The sequence below is a fragment of the Capricornis sumatraensis genome, chromosome 2, assembly GCF_032405125.1.
Source record: "Capricornis sumatraensis isolate serow.1 chromosome 2, serow.2, whole genome shotgun sequence".
Classification (NCBI taxonomy): domain Eukaryota; kingdom Metazoa; phylum Chordata; class Mammalia; order Artiodactyla; family Bovidae; genus Capricornis; species Capricornis sumatraensis.
In genome coordinates, this window is record NC_091070.1 from 23,248,544 (window position 1) to 23,271,934 (window position 23,391).

At 38.7% G+C, this 23,391-nt stretch overlaps 1 protein-coding gene across 1 annotated transcript in view; it reads right to left on the reverse strand.

Annotated features, from left to right (window-relative positions):
* RAD51B (RAD51 paralog B) overlaps positions 1–23,391 on the reverse strand; it is a 606,121-nt gene that overhangs the window by 566,072 nt on the left and 16,658 nt on the right. The window contains exons 4-5 of the mRNA XM_068965287.1: positions 11,585–11,721; positions 1,306–1,425 (exon numbers count right to left, since the gene is read on the reverse strand). Coding sequence (XP_068821388.1) covers positions 1,306–1,425; positions 11,585–11,721 — 257 coding nt within the window. The remainder of the gene's footprint in view (positions 1–1,305; positions 1,426–11,584; positions 11,722–23,391) is intronic.

The following is a 23,391-nucleotide window of genomic DNA, read 5'->3' on the forward strand; positions in this document are numbered from 1 at the left end:
ATAGGCTGTAGAAGGCTACAGCTTCCATCTTGGGATCTTTCTCATTTGTCCACTCTCTCTCAGAGCACTTGCTGTGGGGAAGGCAAGATACCACTGTGGACCAGAAATGCCACCTGCCACATGCGTAAACAAATGATGTTGAGGCCATCAAGCCATCAGCTACTGAAGCTGCCCCATCTGTGCACCATGAGGGAATTCAGGATGGAGAAAAGCAAGATACTGGCTCTAGATAGTTAAGGTGCATATCAAAGGAATGATTTCAATGAGCCCAGACTCGCATCTTCCCACACTCAGAAAACTGCTAAATTCGTTAATTCAATATGCCTGATTTGGGGACTTCCATCATGGTCCAGAGGCTAAGACTCCATACTCCCAATGCATGGGACCCAGGTTCAATCCCTGGTCAGGGAACTAGATCCCACAGGCCACAACTATAGATCCCATGTGAACCTGCATGTTGCAAGGAAGATCTCATGTGCTAAAACTAGCAACTAAGACCTGGTACAGCCAAATAAAAAATATATATATATATTTTAAAATATGTCTGGTTTTTCTTTAATTAACAGTAATCTTTTTATATTCTGACTACCTGGTTTTTTGTTGCAGAAACTCCTATATCCTGGTTCCTCCCTTACATCCTTAGAGTAGTCCCTCAGAGCTATCAGAGAGGCTGCCCCTCAAGCTTAAGTCCTCAGTATGACCACTGAATAAAACATGATTCTCAACTTTTAGGTTGTGCACTTTTTTGAGTAAACAACATATTGTAAGAAGCCTTATGGAGAGGCTCACACGGTGAGAAATGGAGACCTCTGGCTAGAATCCAGAAAGAAACGGAAGTCTCCCAACAACTACATGAGTGATCCTGGAATTCTCCAAGATCTCCCAGTCTCAAGTGACCCTTAAGATGACTACAGCCCTGCCCAACAGATTAACTGCAAGTTCTTGAGCAACGTTGAGCCAGAAATACCCAATTAAGCTATTCCCAGATAACTAACCCTCAAAAACTAGGTGAGATAAATAGATTATTTTAAGCTGCTAAATTTTGGGGTAATTTGTTAACAGAACAGTAGACAATTAATATACCACTTAATTAGTCAAATCTAAAACATTTTATTCATTTAATTTTTTTTCATTTTTAAAGAAATACTTCAACCAATAGGCTGTGGTAAATAAAGAACACTGAAATGATTTTTCTCTTAATCCTAATATGTAGGGACTTTTTGTCACTCAGAAGCTGAAAACATGAAGAACAAAAGAATAAATCTTCAAAGTATTACTAACATGCCAAAATCTAAAATAGCATACCTTTGTAGAACTTCATCACAGCTGAGTTCCCGGTAAAGATGAACTTTACTGCTTGTCAAAAGTAATTTTTCTTCAGTGTCAAAATATCTGGGAAAACGAGATTCTGCTATCTCAACTAGTCTGTGGAGGGAAAAAATAGCACAAGCAACAATAGTTAATATCTTCTGCCATTTGCAGCAACATGGACGGACTCGGAAAGCATTATGATAAGTGAAATAAGTTAGACAAAGACAAACACTGTATGGTATCACGTACATGTGGAATCTAAAAAATACACAACCATCTGGTGAATACGACAAAAAAAAGCAGGCTCACAGATATAGAGAACAAACTATTGGTTACTAGTAGAGAGTGGGGAGGGATAGTACAGGGGTGGAAGAATTGAAGATACCAACTATGGGATGTAAGACAGGCTCAAGGATGTATTGTACAATACAGGGAATATAGCCAATATTCTGTAATAACTATAAATGGATAGTAACCTTTAAAATTGTAATAAAAAATTTAAATAAGTCAATATTTAAGGTCACATTGCTAAACCTAAACCTCTAAGGACTTTTACTTAGGAAACTCATACGCCATAAGTAACACTAGAAAAAAAGCCTTATCAATACAGCAGGTATAAGCAAAATGGCTTCGTATATGATTTTGGAATGGAAGCCCTTCTTTATAATCCCTAAAAGAGTACCAGTCAGAGCATGAGCCCAGCCAGGGCTTTTAGATCTCATCTAGTGGTGAGAAAGCAGTATCTCTGAGGTTTAACACAAAAATGTTATTTTATAAATGACCATCTGACTACCAACTATAAGATGTGTTTAGTAAATTAAGAAAAATGCCTTCAATTTCATGAATGAAATATGTATTTCAATATTATCATTCTAATAATGATATCTAATAATAAGATATCAGATATAGGTCATATATTAATATTAATATATATTAATAATAATAATCAGATATCAGTAAATCTCCATGTCTCAGACCAGAAAAATGATTTCTCAATTAAAGCTTAATACTAGATAAATGCTATCCAATTGCTCCTTTGTAAACAGGATACTATTTTCTAAACATATAGATGCTATCCACATTGCCTTTGTACTTAGTCACTCAGGCAGGTCCAATTCTTTGAGACCCCATAGACTGTAGCCCACCAGGCCCCTATGTTCGTGGAATTCTTCAGGCAAGAATAATGGAGTGGGTGGCCATTCCCTTCTCCAGGAGTTCTTCCTGACCAAAGGATCAAATACTGATCTCCTGCACTGCAGGCCTATTCTTTATAGTCTGAGCCACCAGAGAAGCCCATCATTTCCTTCAGAAGAAAAAAAAAACCTATTTTCTAAACACTGAATTCTCACCTCAAAGCTAGATCAAATACATGGAGAAGACTGAGCATTAGCGGTGACAAGTTGAAACAGATGCAACTTTACCATTAATAATATAAGAAATGGAGTAATACTAGAAATTTCAAATATTTCTGGTCAAAAATGTACATCTTTGAGTGTAACTATCTCTGTCTCTGATAGTTTAGCAGCCCAAAATTTAATCATCCAAGGGTGACTGGGAGGAAGGACTGTAAACACTAAAACCATCCTATATTTTATGTCCCACTTAATGATACAAAAGTATAAAAAGCACTTTTCATTTCTAAATAGTGAGTTCCAAGAAGAGGTCCAACTCTCACATCCACACACGACTACTGGAAAAACCATACTTTGACTAGACAGATCTTTGTCAGCAAAGTAATGTCTCTGCTTTTTAAAATGCTGTCTAGGTTGGTCACAGCTTTTCTTCCAAGGAGCAAGGATCTTTTAATTTCATGGCTGCAGTCACCAGCTGCAGTGATTTTGGAGCCCAAATAAACAAAGTCTCTCACTGTTTCCATTGTTTCCCCATCTATTTGCCATGAAGTGATGGGACCGGATGCCATGATCTTCATTTTTTGAATGTTGAGTTTTCAGCCAGCTTCTTCACTCTCCTCTCACTGTCATCAGGAAGCTCTTTAGTTCCTCTTCACTTTCTGTCATAAGGGTGGTGTCATCTGCACATCTGAGATTAGTGATATTTCTCCTGGCAACCCCGATTCCAGCTTGAGAATCAAGATCCATCAAAGTGAGAACAAAATGGATCAAATGACCATTCAGGAGAAGTACTGGAGAGAGGTAGGCATAGGGATTGGACAAATAATGAGGTAAGTGATGAAAGCAAGAGGAAATGAGATGACACGGGCAAAGGTGGAATGGGCAGATTGTAACAGCTTGGGGAAAATGTGCAAGTTTCTTGATTAGGGAAACTATTTGCTGAGTTAAGTGCTAGTCAGAGAAGTCGGCTAAAAAGTTCTGACCCTTGGAGCCTACTGCTTTTCAACAGGACAGTGATGGTGACATCTGCCGGAAACAGGGAGGGTTTTTTTTTTAGTATTTGGATCTTCAATTGATTAGGAACCAGACTAAGTGTACCCAATGAGATGAGAGTACCTAACTCATTGGTGGCAACAACTGAACAGCTGACAGACAACAATAATTTCCTGACTCTAACACTAGGCTCGATTTCAACTAGTGGCTCAAGTAGTGAAAGACTCTGGAACTTATTTCTGCTCTCTTGTTGCATGTAGGCCCCTCAAAAGCAGGATGGTCAGCGTGTGGACATGAACTATGTGGACATCACAGTTAACCACGCAAAGTAACGGTATCGAATGGTTATTTACATACCAATATGCTGTTGCTTTCTTTCTCCAAATGTTTACTCTAGAAAAATGTATCTAAAATACCTATAAATCAAAAACCAAATATAAATGTAATATTCTAGAGGCCTCACATTAATCTAGGACAACCTTTATCACAAAAGTCTTTTTGGTTACAGCAAGCAAAAGATCTTATCTTTTCCTCCCAGACATTAATTACAAAAAATTTGAAAGCAATGCCATCTAGTGGATGTCTTTTTAATAAAAAGCTTTCTTTCCAAAAGGTACACTTAATACTCATTCATTCAACCAATATTTGAGGACCTATTATATGCCTGGTAGCTTAGTTGGTAAAGAATCCGCCTACAATGCAAGAGACCCAGGTTCGACCTCTGGGTGGGGAAGACCCACTGGAGAAAGAAATGGCAGCCCACGCCAGCATTCTTGCCTGGAAAATCCCATGGACAGAGAAGTCTGAGAGGCTACAGTCAATGGGGTCACAAAGAGTCGGACACAACTTAGTGACTAAACCATCACCGCTATATACCACCACTAGGTACCATTCTAGGTGCTAAGGATACAACAGTGAACAAAAACAACAACAACAAAAAATCCTTCCCTCATGGAACTTGCATGCTACTGAGAAAGACAAATAAATATATATGTCAGATGATAAGTGCTTTAAAGCAAAGTGAGTCAGGATCACAGAACAAATTGTAACAGAAGGAAGTAAGGGCTATTTCATGGAAGGTAGTCGGGGAAACCCTCTTTAATAAATTGATATTTGAGCAAAAGTTTAAAGGAGATGAGAAAATGAACCATATGGCTATCCAGTGAAACAGTACACAGGAAGATAGAATTACAGCAAGTGCCAAGTCCACTCTTTTGTGAGAAGATACCAAGTGTGTTGGAGGAATAAACAAGGAGGCTAATGTAGTAGCTGAAACACAGAAACCAGGAGGCAGAATAAAAGGAAATAAGGTCTAAGAGACAGCCAGGGGCCAAAGACACAAAAGATTTTTATGTTTGCAGGTTTTTTTGTTTGTTTGTTTTCAAATTTTATTCAATAAGATAGGAAACCTACGATCACGACTGACACGATCTGCCTTTTTTTTTTAATAATTTTATTTATTTGTTTATTTTTGGCTGTGCTGGGTTTTGGCTGCTGCGCTCAGGCTTTTCTCTGACTTCAGTGAGCAGGGGCTTCTCTCCAGTTGCAGTGCGCAGGCTTCTCTTTATGGGGGCTTCTCTTATTGTGGAGCACAGTCTCTAGGGTGTGTGGGCTTCAGTAGTTGCTGCATGTGGGCTCACACAGTTGCGCCTCCTGGGCTCTAGACTGGAGGCTCACTGGTTGTGGTGCACAGGTTTAGTTGTTCCGCTGCATGTGGGGTCTTCCTGGACTGTGTCTCCCGCATTGGAAGGTGGATTCTTATCCACGGAGCCACAAGGAAAACCCTGACTTCTTTTTTTTTGAAGAATCACTCTAGCTACCAAATGGAGAATAGGCTCCAGAGGGGCAAGGGTGACAGCAAGATCAGCTAGTGCAGTCATCCAGATAAGAGATGATGACTTGACCTAGAGAATCAGTTCAGTTGAGTCACTCAGTCGTGTCCGACTCTCTGCGACCCCATGAATCGCAGCACGCCAGGCCTCCCTGTCTATCACCAACTCCCGGAGTTCACTCAAACTCACGTCCATCGAGTCAGTGATGCCATCCAGCCATCTCATCCTCTGTCGCCCCCTTCTCCTCCTGCCCCCAATCCCTCCCAGCATCAGGGTCTTTTCCAGTGAGTCAACTTTTTGCATGAGGTGGCCAAAGTACTGGAGTTTCAGCTTTAGCATCACTCCTTCCAAAGAACACCCAGGGCTGATCTCCTTCAGAATGGACTGGTTGGATCTCCTTGTAGTCCAGGGGACTCTCAAGAGTCTTCTCCAACACAGTTCAAAAGCATCAATTCTTCGGTACTCAGCTTTCTTCACAGTCCAACTCTCACATCCATACATGACCACTGGAAAAACCATAGCCTTGACTAGACGGACCTTTGTTGGCAAAGCATTGTCTCTGCTTTTGAATATGCTATCTAGGTTGGTCATAACTTTCCTTCCAAGGAGTTAGTGTCTTTTAAGTTCACGGCTGCAGTCACCATCTGCAGTGATTTTGGAGCCCAGAAAAATAAAGTCAGCCACTATTTCCCCATTTACTTGCCATGAAGTGATGGGACCAGATGCCATGATCTTAGTTTTCTGAATGTTGAGCTTTAAGCAACTTTTTCACTCTCCTCTTTCACTTTCGTACTATCAAGTAGGTAAATGGTCCTAAGACCACACTGCCATTGCCATCAGAATCAGCCAAAGTCAGGCTGTCACTACCACTACATGTTGCTCCCTGATTCACTGGTTCAGAAAGACTGATGTTCTGAGTAGTTTGGTAGGAATTAAAGGGCACTAGTGTAGAGTACCTGGTACCCTCAGAAGTGACTTGCACCCAAAGTAGAAATCTTCCTTCAGAAATAAGCTTGGCCACTGCTCCCACATGGTACCAACACAACATATACATACCTCTGCTTTGCATACTTAGTTATAATAGTTATAATTTTACATTTTTGTGATTACTTGATTGTCTTCCTCCCCTATTGCACTACATCTTTCTTCTCGGTTTTCAAGCTCTTCTGATTTCATGACAACTCAGGAATGTCCACTTCCGCCTCTTACAGTTCCAGTTCTCTATCCTGCCTCCCCAAGTCGCCACCTTCCAGAGTCCTGAGTCCCACCTCCGGCTTCCCCAGATCCTTCAGCCTTTCTCACACACAGATCCACTTGCAGTTCTAAGACCTGGGTTTATTTTCCTTTATCCATTTTATTTCTCACAAAGTTTTACTTCGAAAATCACTATTACTACTTACCATTCATATTAGCTTCCTTTTTCATTCTTAACCTCCAACTCCATCTTTTTTTCTAATTATCCCCAATAGGGACAATATAGTATTTATTCAATTCATATATACTGGAAATTTCCATAGACAGGTCACTAATCTATTCATCCATATTCTCAAGGTGTATACAGCATATAGCATCTGAAACTATATCAGACCCTAATCAGAAATCCAATAGGTAAAACAAATAAAAACAGACTTTTTCTGAATCAATCAGAAGAAGGGGATTCAGAATTCTGCCTGTTTCGCATTCCCCTCTCCCCAAGGCAGTCCCTAAGTATCTGAAGGTTTAGCACCAGACTATACTATTATCTGGGCTTCCCTGATAGCTCAGTTGGTAAAAAATCCACCTGCAACGCAGGAGACCCCGGTTCAATTCCTGGGTCTGGAAGATCCACTGGAGAAGGGATAGGCTACCCACTCCAGCACTCTTGGGTTTCCCTTGTGGCTCAGCTGGTAAAGAATCTGCCTGCAACATGGGAGACCTGGGTTTGATCCCTGGGTTGGGAAGATTCCCTGGAGAAGGGAAAGGCTACCCACTCCAGTATTCTGGCCTGGAGAATTCCCTGGACTGCATACTCCATGGGGTTGCAAAGAGTCGGATGCAACTGAGCGACTTTCACTTTCATACTATTATCTAATTATTAACGGTATGGAAATACAATTGCAGTCTGTGATGAACATGTATGATTAACGTACTGCTCAAAGTCATATAAAGATAAGCTAGCTAGTGCACTGTTGTAGAAAAATATATAACTAATCATTCCAATTCATTCCACAGTGCTTTTAAGTACATCACCCGCAAGGGTTTCTTTTTTTTAATAAATTAAAAAATTTTTACTTTTATTCTTTTTCTTTCTATTTACTGTTTTCTTCCTCCTTCTTGATAAAAAGATATTCAGCAATTTATTGATAGAAAATATTTTCCACTTACCCTAAATTCTCTAGTTGTGAATCCTTTAATCTTCCATCACATTAATCTTTCAATTTACTTTCTCATTTGTCTTTTTCCAACAGGTTGTTTGTAAACACAAAATGGAGAGAGTGCTCCATATAGAGACATACAGAAAGCTAAAAATATTCATCTTTCAGTCTTATTTTTCCTGCTTTATCTCTTTTCCAAATCCATAAACTATCCCAGCTGTGGCAGACACTGTTAATTACCCACCAATATCCATTTCCACTTCTTCCCTGCAATGTGGGAACCTCAATTTGACTCAGGCAGTAATGTTAACCAGCCCCATCAGGCTTGTTACAAATATTTCTCCCCTCATTTTTCCCTCCTCCTCATTTTCCACCCTCATGCAAGGGTGACCAACTGAGAAATCTGGAGAAGGATTCCAAAGCATGAAAAGAAAATCAGCAGAGAAGAAGAGGCAGCTTCCTGATTAAGATATAATGGTTTCTTTCTCATCTCAGCGACACAGAATGGATATAATGCCGAAAATGTACCAGCCCTAGGTCTCTACCACCAATGAGAAGCAGAACCACTGCCAGCAACTCAGGTCTTCCTGCTTTGAGGGAAGAAACAAACCTCTTGTTGTTTAAGCCCTTATTCTTTGGGTATTCAACTGCTTGCAGGAGAAAGCTTTCCTGACCTACCCTTCCCAGCAACACCAAATAGGGATCAAACAGTCTTGTAATAGCACAAATGAAACGTGACCAAGCAGGACAAACCTGGTGCTACTCTGTAACCCTCTATGTCCAACTCCAGAAGGCACTATAAAAAACAAGTCTGACACCTATACAAAAGAGCACCGGGACCTTTGATTCGATCTGCCCCTAGCACTAGATGACTACACTTTTCAAGCCTTGTGAAGAATAGACTAGAAAAGTAAAAACAATATAAATTTCAATCCTTGTCTTCAAATGACCTTCATAAGTTCCTTGTGAGTTAGGAAACATTACTAAGTGAGTGAAGTCACTTCAGCAGTGTCCAGCTCTTTGTGACCCGATGGACTATAGCCCACCAGGCTCCTCTGTCCATGGGATTCTCCAGGAAGAATACTGGAGTGAGTTGCCATTTCTTTCTCTAGGGGATCTCCCCAACCCAAGGATTGAACCCGCATGTCTTATGTCTCCTGCATTGGCAGGTGGGTTCTTTACCACCACTGCCACCTGGAAGCCCCTGTAAACTGGTCATTGGATCTGAAACCTTGATCACTTTCTGATTTGATTATTCTGCCATCAGGAAGTACCACAATGGCTGGTTGCCTTTTTGTGATGCTAGCAGGCTTTTCTGTTTATGAACCGTTTTTATTCACACTTCTGACACCAAATGTGTAGGTTTTCTATACTAAGCAATTTTTCAATTCCCTATGGACACTAACTGTGTGTCCTGCAAGTCAGTTCATTTCTAACACTAACTACTAGGAGTTAACTCAGACCCCACAGATTAAAGGCTCAGACTCACAAGACTGCCCCAACCTCAGACATCAATCACAAGTCCCAAACCTCTGTTACTTCAGACCAGCCAGCAATAAATTGAGAGCACCACCTGTTCACCAACCCAGAAGCTCTCCAAACTCTATCAATTAGAGGGTTTTGGAAGATTCCATTACATGGGAATGATTGAAATGCTGATTGATTCAATTCTAGTCCTTCTTCCCTGCTCAGAGACTGGGGAGGTAGGGCTGAAAGTTCAAACCTATAATTACATGACAGGTTCCTCTGGCAATCAGTTCCATTTAGATGCAATCTAGAGTGCCATCAAGCATCATCTCATTAGCATAAATCAAGTATGGTTGGAAAGGGGGTAATTATGAATACAAATGATGCTTCTCTCACTTCTGTCACTCAGGAAATTCCAAAAGTTTTTGAAGTTCTTTTGAAAGGAACCAGGATGACTACAAAATAACATATTTATTATATCACAATATTCAGTGCCTAGATCCATTAGATTTTTAGGGTTTATAATTTGGTGATATTCTATTATTTTTCTTCATTTATTGTCTATAAAAAAGATATATTTGCTACTTAGTAATATTTATATAGAAAACAGAATAAATGCTTAATTTCCTTTTTTTATAAAAACCCATTTTCAAAATAATAATTTGCATCTCCAGAATTCTCCAACGGTGATCAATTTGTTGCTTTTCATTCTTAATATTACAGACTCAAGAATTTAAATATATTTCATGTGTCTTAGTCTACTTCTATTATTGTTCTATTGGTAACCAGTTTGTTTCATCTTTGGCTAGTGCGAGCTCCACAGGTTGATTCTTAAGTCCTTCTGATATTCCTGTAAGTAGTCTTTGATAGCTCTCTTCACATCTGATTTTTCAGATTCAACTTATGAACCTCCTAATATTCTGATTTCACTTTAGATCAAATAAATCTTTTGCCTCTTATTAAAAAGCAAAAACTTTCTGCTCCATAGCTAGAATTGGCCATTCCCCTATGAAACCCTTGTTCCTTTTAGTAGGAAATGGAATCTGGATTCCATGATCTGAGAGTAACACTTGTCAATTCCCTCATTTATCAAACATTCTCTGAGTAGCCAGTATGTGCCACTTGTAGGATTTGGCTTTGAAGACACAAAGATATAGCACAAACTTAAACAGCTGACAAACCAGTGGTATACTTAGGAAGAAAAGATTAGCAAGAACTGTAGAACAAAGCAAATAAGTTCTAGGCAAAATAGTCCATTTGGAATTTAACTGGTCGGGTAATAAACTTTGATCTTTGTAGTACTCTTACAGAAAAATAAGGAAGATTCATTGTGACACAATTAGAGAAAGACTCAAAGAACTATTCCTATACTACATCTTGGCTAAGAAAACAGAATTGGATCAGTCTCCAGATGTTCAAAGCACTCCTGTCTATGAATGTCTATCAGAGTAGCAGAAGAGGAGACTAGACTTATCTTCAGATTTACAGAATTACATAAATGACTGAACACCTTTCTCATAGAATGTTAAAACAAAGGTCCTTGCCAAACTAAGGAAATCTTTTCTTGCTAAGCATGCATATACTTACTATCAATGTTCCCTGTATTTAATACCACATTATTTCAAAGATTAAAGTAAAATAATGTTCAATAAAAAATGTTTTGAAAATTGCAATTATTTTCATTCACAAATATTTTACTTCCAACTAGAAATTACTTACAAAGCACTTTACCTTTTGTCTTTCTTATTAATTTTCCCTCTTCTCCATTTTCTACTTACATTTCTCCCTCTGTTTCTTTAACTTGTTTCTTCCTGACTTTGTGAAAAACACAGCTTATCCAGAAGCTCCCTTTAAACCATAATAAAGGGATAGAAAATGCAAAAAGAAAATGTTTCCTGGAGAGTTAGGGACTTTAGGAAGGTTAAGACCTCTGTATAGCACAGTGAACTCTGCTCAGTGTTATGTGCCAGCCTAGATGAGAGCAGGGCTTGAGGGAGAATGGATACATGTATAAGTATGTTTGAGTCCCTTTAATATTCACCTGAAACTACCACAACATTGTTAATTGGCTATACATCAAATTAAAACAAAAAGTTTAAAGCCTGAAAAAAAAAATTACCCTTCCTGTGTCAATTTTAAAAAGAAAATTCCTTTAAACCTGTATCTATTAACAATACTCTATATTCTCAAAAGTAAATATTAATCTGTTTGTAAATATTTTATGCTGTATATGTTACAAAAATAAAGCATTATAATAGGAAATAAAATCTCCTACCTTTCAGCACTAAATGCTGACTCTGTGTCAATGTACACAACAGCTCCTTCTAATCCTCCCATGTTGGTAGGTAATGTAGCCAAAATGCTCATCATTATACAAAACTGAGTTTTTCCACAACCTGGCGGACCTGTAATCTAAAAAAATAAGAAAAAAAATATTATTTGTATAAACATTACAATCTAGTCAAAGCAAAACCTTCCTAAGAACTGGCCACAGTTCAACTAACCTGGGTTCCCAAAAGGAACACTGTTAATACAACCCATATATATATATATGGGTTCCCTGATAGCTCAGTTGGTAAAGAATCCACCTGCAATGCAGGACACCCTGGTCCGATTCCTGGGTTGGGAAGATCTGCTGGAGAAGGGATAGGCTACCCACTCCAGTATTCTTGGGCTTCCCTTGTGGCTCAGCTGGTAAAGAATTTACCTGCAATGCGGGAGACCTGGTTTCAGTCCCTGGGTTGGGAAGATCCCCTGGAGAAGGGAAAGGCTGCCTGCCCATTCCCTTATTCTGGCCTGGAGAATTCCATGGACTGTACAGTCCATGGGGTCACAAACAGTCAGACATGACTGAGTGACTTTCACTTTCACTATATATAATAAAAGAACTTCTCCCCTATGCATCTGGATTGGTACTAGTTATGGACCATCCTTGGGAGAAATGAGAAAACAGTCACCGAAATCATCCCTGTGTTGTGCAAAGTTCAGATGAAAAACTTTGGTTGAGAAAGGCTTGAGGATTCATTGATATACTCACAACTTGAAGTTCTATATTTTTTCTCAATAAAACATTTATAGAAAGCTCTGAAAATATTTAAGAGGCTTTAATAATTGGTTTAGCATTTGTTATGAATTGGCCTTTCAAAAAATTTTATATTAGTACCACTTAAAGGTACTTTGATCTTTATATTAATATTAATAAAGTATTTAAGAGTAAAAGGTATAGATGTATACAATTTTAAATGGTTTAGCAAAGGAAAAAAGTGTGTGTGTGTGTGTGTGTGTGTGTAGAAAAGAGATAAAGCAAATGAAACAAAATTCAACAACTGCTAAATATAGGTGATTCATACTTTGAAGTGTATATTTTAAAAATTTAGTTGTTGGAAAGCTATTTTGAGACTATAAAATCTGAAAACAAGAGGGCATAGATGGAAAAGAATATGCCTAGGACATTAATCAAGGCATATTTGTGTCCAACAAGAAGTAGTTAACAAAAATTAATTTGAAATATTTAAAATAGCCCCTTTAAACAAACTGTTTGTCATCCTGGCTATGGCATCCAAATTTTCAGAACCAAAACACTATCCCTTTTGTGAGTATAGCACTAGTGAATAATTTTTCACAATAGGAAGAAGGGAAAAGAAAAAGGAGAAAAGGAGGAGAGAATAAAATCTGAGGTAGAGACAAAAAGAACTCTGAGCTAAACTGAGACACACCAGATCTGAAGACACTGTCTCAGATATACCAAGAAGCAGGAAAAAATAAGAAGTGATGACACAGGAGTCTAAATCATCTAGGCCAATGGTTCTCAAACATGACTGAGCTTAAACTCACCTGGCAAGCTCATTAACCAGCATTTCTGGTTAGCCATAGGTCTGGAATGGGACCTGAAAATTTATATTTCTAGTAAGTTGACACTGATGCTGCTCCACATTTGAGAACAAGTTATAGAACTTAGACAAAAGGTAAACTTCATTTTTCAAAGTTTAACGTTGAAAAAAACAAAGGCTCACAAGCTAGAAACCAAGTGTTGATTTATAACCTCTAAAACAATGATTTAAACTTTTAGTATAAATAATTGCTGCTAGCAATAACACTGTGCCAGACCATGAGTGATCAGTGAAAACTCCAAAATTCTTTGATTACATACTCCAACAAACACTCCAAAAAAAACAAACAAAATTTTATTACAATCCTCCAGTACATGCATATATATTATATATAAACTATTTTACTAATACATTATGGACAGTAAAAAGCACACATAGAGATTAAAAATAAAAGATTACAAGCATTTAAAAAGTTTCATATATTTTTTCATTTAAAATACAAATCAATAGTTTCATACCTTTAATTAAGAACTTTTTTTGATAAAAATATGCCATCAGTTCAGTTCAGTCACTCAATCATGTCGACTCTTTGCGACCCCATGAATCGCAGCACACCAGGCCTCCCTGTCCATCACCAACTCCCGGAGTTCACTCAGACTCACATCCATCGAGTCCGTGATGCCATCCAGCCATCTCATCCTCTGTCTCCCCTTCTCCTCCTGCCCCCAAGCCCTCCCAGCATCAGAGTCTTTTCCAATGAGTCAACTCTTCCAATGAGGTGGCCAAAGTACTCGAGCTTCAGCTTTAGCATCATTCCCTCCAAAGAAATCCCAGGGTTGATCTCCTTCAGAATGGACTGGTTGGATCTCCTTGCAGTCCAAGGGACTCTCAAGAGTCTTCTCCAACACCACAGTTCAAAAGCATCAATTCTTCGGCGCTCAGCCTTCTTCACAGTCCAACTCTCACATCCATACACGACCACAGGAAAAACCATAGCCTTGACTAGATGGACCTTAGTCGGCAAAGTAATGTCTCTGCTTTTGAATATACTATCTAGGTTGGTCATAACTTTTCTTCCAAGGAGTAAGCGTCTTTTAATTTCACAGCTGCAGTCACCATCTGCAGTGATTTTGGAGCCCCAAAAAATTAAGTCTGACACTGTTTCCACTGTTTCCCCATCTATTTCCCGCAAAGTGATGGGACCGGATGCCATGATCTTCGTTTTCTGAATGTTGAGCTTTAAGCCAACTTTTTCACTCTCCTCTTTCACTTTCATCATAAGGCTTTTTAGTTCCTCTTCACTTTCTGCCATAAGGGTGGTGTCATCTGCATATCTGAGGTGATTGATATTTCTCCCGGCAATCTTGATTCCAGCTTGTGTTTCTTTCAGCCCAGCATTTCTCATGATGTACTCTGCATAGAAGTTAAATAAGCAGGGTGACAATATACAGCCTTGACGTACTCCTTTTCCTATTTGGAACCAGTCTGTTGTTCCATGTCCAGTTCTAACTGTTGCTTCCTGACCTGCATACAGATTTCTCAAGAGGCAGGTTAGGTGGTCTGGTATTCCCATCTCTTTCAGAATTTTCCACAGTTTCTTGTGATCCACACAGTCAAAGGCTTTGGCATACTCAATAAAGCAGAAAAAAGTAAAATGATGATGTATAAATTTGAAGGTGATATTTGTGATACATGTAAGTGACAAAGTAGTAATATCTAGGAACATAAAGAATACTCATATTTTATATATTAGTTGTACAGATTTTTTCAATCTAATAAACAATGAAAATAAATGATGCACATTGTTTTTAAAATACTGATTTAAATATTTTATAATCCAGCAACTGAAACAGTTTCTAAAGTTCTACTTATTATAGTACTCAATTGTAATGTCTCTGTAATGTCTTTGAGAAAAGATAATTGCAAAAGCTATTGTTCAACTTTGGCTAATAAATGTTCATTTTCCCTCAGGTCAATTAATTATTCTTACAAACCAATCAAGATGTATTACACTTTAACATTTTTTAAAATTGATTTCAAAATCAAATGAAACTATTTGGAAGATTTCTTAAGAGTTTAGAAAATATTGTTAAGAGTTTTTTCACAAGATTTGTACATCTTTGAAGACAAAAACCACATCATAAAATATTTCCACGCAGAAATTTGAATAATATTCTGTATTTTGATCTCTGTCATTTAATAAGCAGTCACTTTCTCACTCATTGTAAAAATACCACCTTTACTTTGAAGGGACGGAATAAGAGCGTTCCATTGGTTGGCTGATTGCTTAATTTGCAATCTGCTAGGAGGCAAGTTACACAGTCACTTGTTTTACAAAAAGGATCAACAAATTTGACATATATTTTCATTTTAAACAAGTTTCACCCATTTTTAAATTCAACAGTTTTTTACAATCTTTGCTATGAGATAACCAAAGAAACTCTTGTGATTCAAATGATTTTCATGATCACTCCTCATCGCATTACAGAGTACTATAAAGAGTCAATAAAAATTAGTCAGGTTTTCATAAAAACTGTACCATCCTGAAGCATTCTTCACACATATGACATCAACTGTGTTACTACAGACTAAGGATGATGTACCAGAAAAATGCAGAGAATTTTACAAATAACATCCATATACTCACCACCTAGACTCTGCAACTGCCATTTTATTACTATTATACTACTGTACCAGGCTTCCCCTGTGGCTCAGCTGGTAAAGAACCTGCCTGCCAATGCAGGAGATGCAGATTCGATCCCTGGGTCAGGAAGATCTCCTGGAAAAGGAAATGGCAACCAACTCCAGTATTCTTGCTTGGGAAATCCCATGGACAGAGGAGCCTGGAGGGCTATAGTCTATGGGGTCAAAAAGAGTTGGACACGACTGAGTGTGCATGCGTATATACATATATTTATACTATTGTACAGTCTACTAATACACTTGACTTCCCTGGTGGCTCAGACGGTTAAACGTCTGTCTACAATGCAGGAGACCTGGGTTCAATCCCTGAGTCGGGAAGATTCCCTGGAGAAGGAAATGGCAACCCACTCCAGTACTCTTGCCTAGAAAATCTCATGGATGGAGAAGCCTGGTGTCCATGGGGTCGCAAAGAGTTGGAAACGACTGAGTGACTTCACTTTCACTAATACACTAGACTATCCATCAATCCATTCATTCATCAGTCCATCTTAGATGTTTTTAAATGTATTTCAAAGTAAGTCAGAGACATAAATATACTTTCCCCTAAAAGTTCGATGTGTGTATCATTTACCTGAGTTTAATAAGTATGTTCTTTTAAGGTAAATTTTCCACACAATGAAATGCCCGGATCTTGAGTGTTTCATTTGATGAACTGTAGCAAATGTACATATACGTAAGCAATCTAGACCCCTATCAGGTCAGAATAAGAATATTACTGCCAGGAAATTCCCTCATAAACATTGTTTTATATTTAAGAAGTCATTTATTTTTGAGAATATATCTTCCTTGATATATCTTTACTTTTGTGGCTTAAAAATAATTTAGTTCATGTATCTCATTACTGAAACAGAATCTAGCTAAGAAGATAATCTGGGCCCTATTAGAAACTTCTGTACTTTAACTGTCTAGCATCTTTTCTCAATGAATAATTTGCTTTAATTCTTAATGCTTCACATCATTGGCAATGATCTCCAGCTGAAAGTATTTATTCCTAAAAGAATCCATGTAAGTTATTCCATGTTGCTTCCCCTGTCTTATGTCATCCATTTTACTTTCACAAAAAAACAGTTCAGTTCAGTCGCTCAGTCATGTCCGACTCTTTGCGACCCCATGAACTGCAGCACGCCAGGCCCCCCTGTCCATCACCAACTCCCAGAGTCCACCCAAACCCATGTCCGTTGAAGGTTGTCCCTAATGGTATTAAAAATGTGTTGCATTTGGTCTTTTGTTATTAAGAAACCCAAAAGAGGCTTTTCAATATCTAACATTAATTTTAGTGAAATTTTTCTAGATACTATGTGTCGCATGACCTTAAACATCACTGAAAAACTTGTGAACGTTTGTCTTTCTGTGATGTGTGTTTCTTAACAATGGCTTCCTACTATCACTATTTCAAAGAACAAAATAACAGAGAAAGTTTCATTATCAACAATAATGGAAATAATTCCATATATCAAATTGTTTTCTAATTCCAAATTTTGGGGATGTCTTTACAAATGAGATTAGACTGTCACTGATTTTTACTTCATTAATTATAGGAGAGTTATCACCTCTGACTTGTCCAGCTCTTTGCGACCCCATGGACTGTAGCCCACCAGGCTCCTCCATCCGTGGAATTTTCTAGGCAAGAGTACTGGAATGGGTTGCCATTTCCTTCTCCAGGGGATCTACCCGACCCAAGGATAGAACCCGGGTCTCCTGCATTGCGGGCAGACGCTTTACTGTCTGAGCCACCAGGGAGTCCCAACATGTAGGACTATAATCTACCCCAATATGTTGAAAATAAAGATATAAACAAGGTGTCTCTGTCAACCTTCTGTACCCTTTCCTCGTGGATTATTACCTTACACATGACAGTATAAGAAAGGGATCAAGTGAGGATGCCATATATTAAATGTCAATTAAGGTTTACTTATATTTTAGATGTAACACTAATAAAAATTCTGGTATTTTCTTCCCATAACCTAATGGGCCATGCTACATACTCTCCTTTGGAGACTGGCAGTTTTGAAGATCTCAAAACACTTTTCATTGACTTTTTTATCATCATCAAAGACAATATGGATCAAATTAATCACCAGATACCAGAGCAAAGGAAATATTCACAAATAAAGTTGAAAGTGGATCCTGAAAGTGAAAAATGATAGCTCTTCAGAGTGTTAACCAATAGAGAAACAAAGGACTTCCTTTCAATATACACTATCTACCTATCCAGTTTCAGATATGTCCTCAAGACATATACAAGGCTGTATATTGTCACCCTGCTTATTTAACTTCTATGCAGAGTACATCATGAGAAACGCTGGGCTAGAGGAAGCACAACCTGGAATCAAGATTGCCGGGAGAAATATCAATAACCTCAGATATGCAGATGACACCACCCTTATGGCAGAAAGTTGCTAAGCTAAGTTGCTTCAGTCGTGTACGACTATGCGACCCCATGGACGGCAGCCCACCAGGCTCCCCTGTCCCTGGGATTCTCCAGGCAAGAACACTGAAGAGGACCTAAAAAGACTCTTGATGAAAGTGAAAAGAGGAGGGTGAAAAAGTTGGCTTAAAGCTCAACATTCAGAAAATGAAGATCATGGCATCTGGTCCCATCACTTTGCGGGAAATAGATGGGGAAACAGTGGAAACAGTGGCAGACTTTATTTCTCTGGGCTCCAAAATCGCTGCAGACGGTGATTGAAGCCATGAAATTAAAAGACGTTTACTCCTTGGAAGGCAAGTCATGATCAACCTAGACAGCATATTAAAAAGCAAAGACATCACTTTGTCAACAAAGGTCCGTCTAGTCAAGGCTATGGTTTTTCCAGTAGTCATGTATGGATGTGAGAGAGTTGGACTATAAAGAAAGCTGAGCGCCAAAGAATTGATGCTTTTGAACTGTGGTGTTGGAGAAGACTCTTGAGAGTCCCTTGGACTGCAAGGAGATCCAACCAGTCCATCCTAAAGGAGATCGGTCCTGGGTGTTCATTGGAAGGACTGATGTTGAAACTGAAATTCCAATACTTTGGCCACCTGATGCGAAGAGCTGACTTTTGAAAAGACCCTGATGCTGGGAAAGATTGAGGGCAGGAGGAGAAGGGGACGACAGAGGATGAGATGGTTGGATGGCATCACTGACTCAATGGACACGGGTTTGGGTGGACTCCGGGAGTTGGTGATGGACAGGGAGGCCTGGCGTGCTGCAGTTCATGGGGTCGCAAAGAGTTGGACCCGACTCAGTGACTGAACTGAATTGAAAGATTTAATTAGATCTTTAGATATGTTCTGAGATTTAAATAGCTTAAACCTATGAAATACTTTTAATATTTAGTGGAAAGGTGAAGCAAGCCCTCAACTTAAAAACATTTTTTAAGATGTTATGTGAAAATATTTAGTCAAGTATAAAATACCATGAAAATGTAAGGTAGTATCTTTATCATTTCACTTTCAAAGAAAACATGTTTTTTTAAAAATCTGAAGTTAAACGAGTACAACTGGCATTTTACCTGCTTCATTATTTTTATGTACTGATTCAGTAGTCTTGAGAAAAGTAGAACAGCACGTGGATAACATAAGATTTTGGGGTTCATTTGGCTTTCTATGTTTGCTTTACTTTGCTTTTAAATTTGAATATTAACATTTTCTTTAAGTAAACTGTAATAAATAACTTCTAATTCTTTAGCAATCTCAGATCCTTTTCATATATTTTTTCCTCTCTTTCTAGCCTCAAAAAATACGCTGTATGCAATTTTTAAAGGTTGGCTAGAGTTAAATTTCATTATTTTTTCAAGTTTACTTAGTGGGTTAAAACATTTCAACATTAATAATTTTTAGCTTCAGATAGTTTAGCTCTGACTTCTAGCAGCCAAACCACAAAATTTCAAATTGTGTTCAGTTCCCAGGTTCAGCTCCAATGGTGGTTAGAAAGAGCGAACATGCCAAACCAGAATAGTCTAAGTGATTGCTTCTTGGAAACTCAGAGTGAATACAGCATTTACACACAGAAGACACTGGTAAAATACGATTAGCTTCATACAGATAGAGCCTGAGTTTCAACAATCCTGACTGAGAAATGTAAAAGAACAGAAAGGAAACATCCAGTAGTGAAGATCACTAGAATATCAACAAAGAAGCAAATATTAGCAATTGCTTTAAAGGGGAAAGAATTATTACAAAGAAAGACTAATTGTGGGTGGACGTGTGCTCAGTCGTGTCTGACTCTTTGAGACCCCATGGTCTGGAGCCCGCGAGGCTCCTCTGTCCATGGGATTCTTCAGGCTAGTATACCGGGGTGGGTTGCCATTTCCTCCTCCAGGGGATCTTCCTTCCCAGAAATCGAACCTAAGACTCCTGTGTCTGCTGCATTGGCAGGCAGATTCTTTACCATTGAGCCACCTGAGAAGCCAGTTTAACTGTACTGAAGTGAAAATGAAGCCTAGTCATTCTAGTCTCAAAAGAAAACAAGTAGTAGAGATGAATGTGAAACCCAGACCTAGTAGGACCCAAAATCTTACCAAGTAACTCTCCCTCACATTCAAAATGAGGTCAAGAGGATGGGGCAATCCACCAAGCCAATATTTTGCAGGGACAATTTAAGGACTGCCTGGTTCTGATCTGAGAAATGAGCATGTGGAAACGTTACATCATCTTTTTAATGGCCTCCTTCCCCAGCATCCAACTACCTGTCTCCATGTGCTCTGCGATTATGTAGAAATACAATTAGGTTTTCAAACCTAAAGAATTCTTTTTTAAAGTCACTCTTTGAATCCCAAAGCAAACAAAAACCAAACAATCTCAGAACAGTCAGGCAGCTGTTTGCCTTGTGAAAGAAACTTTCGTCTTTAAAGTTATTTTATATCAACAAGTGGGAGCTTTTATACTTTAAATTCTCTCCGCAACTCTCTCTTACTCCATACTGACAATTGCTGTTTTTAAAGTAAATGGAAAGGTAAGGGGAAAAAAGAAGGCAGGGTAACAGAGTAGAAAAAGAAAACAAGAGGACATGAAAATGACAAGTACCCCAAGATTCACATTAAAGAAAAAAAATCAAAGTGTCGAAACATTATCACGTGTAAAATAGATAGGCAATGGGAATTTGCTGTATGACCCAGGGAACTCAAACAGGGGCTCTGAATCAACCTTGAGGGGTGGGATGGGAGGGAGGTAGGAGGAAGGTTCAAGAGGGAGGGGACATATGTATACCTATGGCTGATTCATGTTGATGTTGACAGAAAACAACAAAATTCTGTAAAACAATTATCCTTCATAAATTTTAAAAATAAAACTAAAAAAAAATTTAACAATCATATAATATGTGCCATATAAAAGACTCTATGAAACCTTTATGGAGAAAGATACTCATTTCTAAATCAGGAAATGAGTGAAGAATTAGGAACAATGATTCAATCAACCACATATGCTAAACTCCTGTCTTAGGACAGACGCCTGGTTATCTTGCCTTGCAAAACACAGGGCAGGATAAACAAATCCTGTCAGCAGATGATGTTCCAGGAATGCAGATTAGAAATCTCTCCCTAGTTTCCCTACTGCTGCTGCTGCACGTGAACAGACCAGAACCTGACTGCAGCTTGAAAAAGAGATGAGACCCACCCTGACTGACCTGCAGACCCCTGAGCAAGAAAAATGACTGTCTGCTGCTGCTATAAGCAGAGTAAGCAGCCAAAATTGACTGATAAAGTATGTATGTCTTATATTTCATTGTTTATGCATCTCTATACATGCCAAGACCTTTGTGGACACTTGAATTTACAAGCCTTGACTTATTGTCTCCTGTAATCTTAGACAGCCCACCCAGTCAACGAGAAACAAGCAGAACTGTTCTAAGGAAAGATAAAGAAGCCAAAAGAGGAGTCTGGCATTCTGCCTCTACCTTTTTGGGACAGAAGAGCGGTCACCTCCAAAGCAAAACTGCCCCCTTCGAGGAGGACACCTAGTCTCCTTAAATCATGAACAAAGCATAGAAACAACTCAGGAAACACAAATAATGTAGACACGTGCCACATTGTTTCTCATTATTTAGAGCAAGGATCTGGGTATAATCATTTTTCTTAATGTTACAAAGATTTGGCGGTGCTTCACAGGTTTACCCGTCCAGAGGTACTCTCCAACCAACATATGCAGATGCCGTATCTCTTTTCATTGACATGAGTTTGGACCAGTTTTCTATTCCTATAATCTCTGGATTACAATACGAAAATACCTTTTTTTAATGATCCCTTTAAACACAACCTTTAATTTTACCTAATTATATCAGCATCTGTATCATGCATTCTCAGCAGGGGTGACAGTGACCTCAAGGGCAAAACTTGGTTTTGATCAGGAAGAAAGATGTTACTCTCTTTTCCATATAAAGCACAGATCTATATACAGTACATAAGCAGATATATAGTATATCTACGTGAAACAGGAGGGAAGGGGGCAGGACACACCCTTTTAAAGAATGACAGGACATGACAAAGACTGGTTAGAACTAACTAGGTCCAAGATGGTAGATGAGCCAACTTCCAGCAGACCTTGAATCTCATTATGTGCTCATGGTAATATCAGTTAAGTTGCTCAGTCGTGTCCCACTCTTTGCGACCCCATGGACTGCAGCACGCCAGACTTCCCTGTCTATTACCAACTCTTGGAGCTTGCTCAAGCTCATGTCCATCAAGTCAGTGATGCCATCCAACCATCTCATCCTCTGCCATCCCCTTCTCCCCCTGGTAAAATAACATGCTAAATGACACACCCACCAGCATCATAACAGTTCTGAGGCCAACCATAGAAGGTCAAAAAGTGGGTGGTGGCCCAATACCTGGAAACCCCCACCCCTTCCACAAAATAACTGGAATAATGCCCAACTCAGCCTATGAAATTATCCAGCCCATAAAAACTACCCACATCATGTTTCGAGGCTCTTTTGCTCTCTCTTTCTGAGATGGTCCACACTCTGTGGAGTATGTTTCTCTCTAAATAAAGCCACTTCTTACCTATCATTTTTTCTCTAAATTCTTTCATGACAAAGCAAGAATCTTAAATTCACCGGCAACAATTAAAATCTCAGGTGGGGGTGGAAGTGTTACTGGGGGAAAAAATGACTAAAAAGCTCCTTAAGGGGTGGTAATGAACATAGATAGAGAAACACTGATCTGATCTATATTACCTCATATGAGAAGGCTACCATTACATGGTCTGATCTCCACATAACGTAAATATTTAAAGTTTAAACTTCAAACATATCTTCCCTACCAATACTGTCATAATAGATGTAGAATTATCTGCTTATATATTCCATAAGTAAGGGATTTGATGTTCTCTGGGAATGAGACAAAGCCCTGTAGCTCACTTCCATTAGTGATTCAGCACAGTTGGTTTCCCTTTGATTTCTCCTCTGCTGCTTCTGCCTTTGGCATGAGTAGCACTTCTCTAATTCCACTTTTAATCTTGGTACTGTAGCTGAACGTACACAGATTCAGGGCAGTTCACATAAATCAAAACTGATGATAAATAAATTAGGTTGTTTTGAAGTCGGAGTCAGGAAAGAGCAGCTATAAAA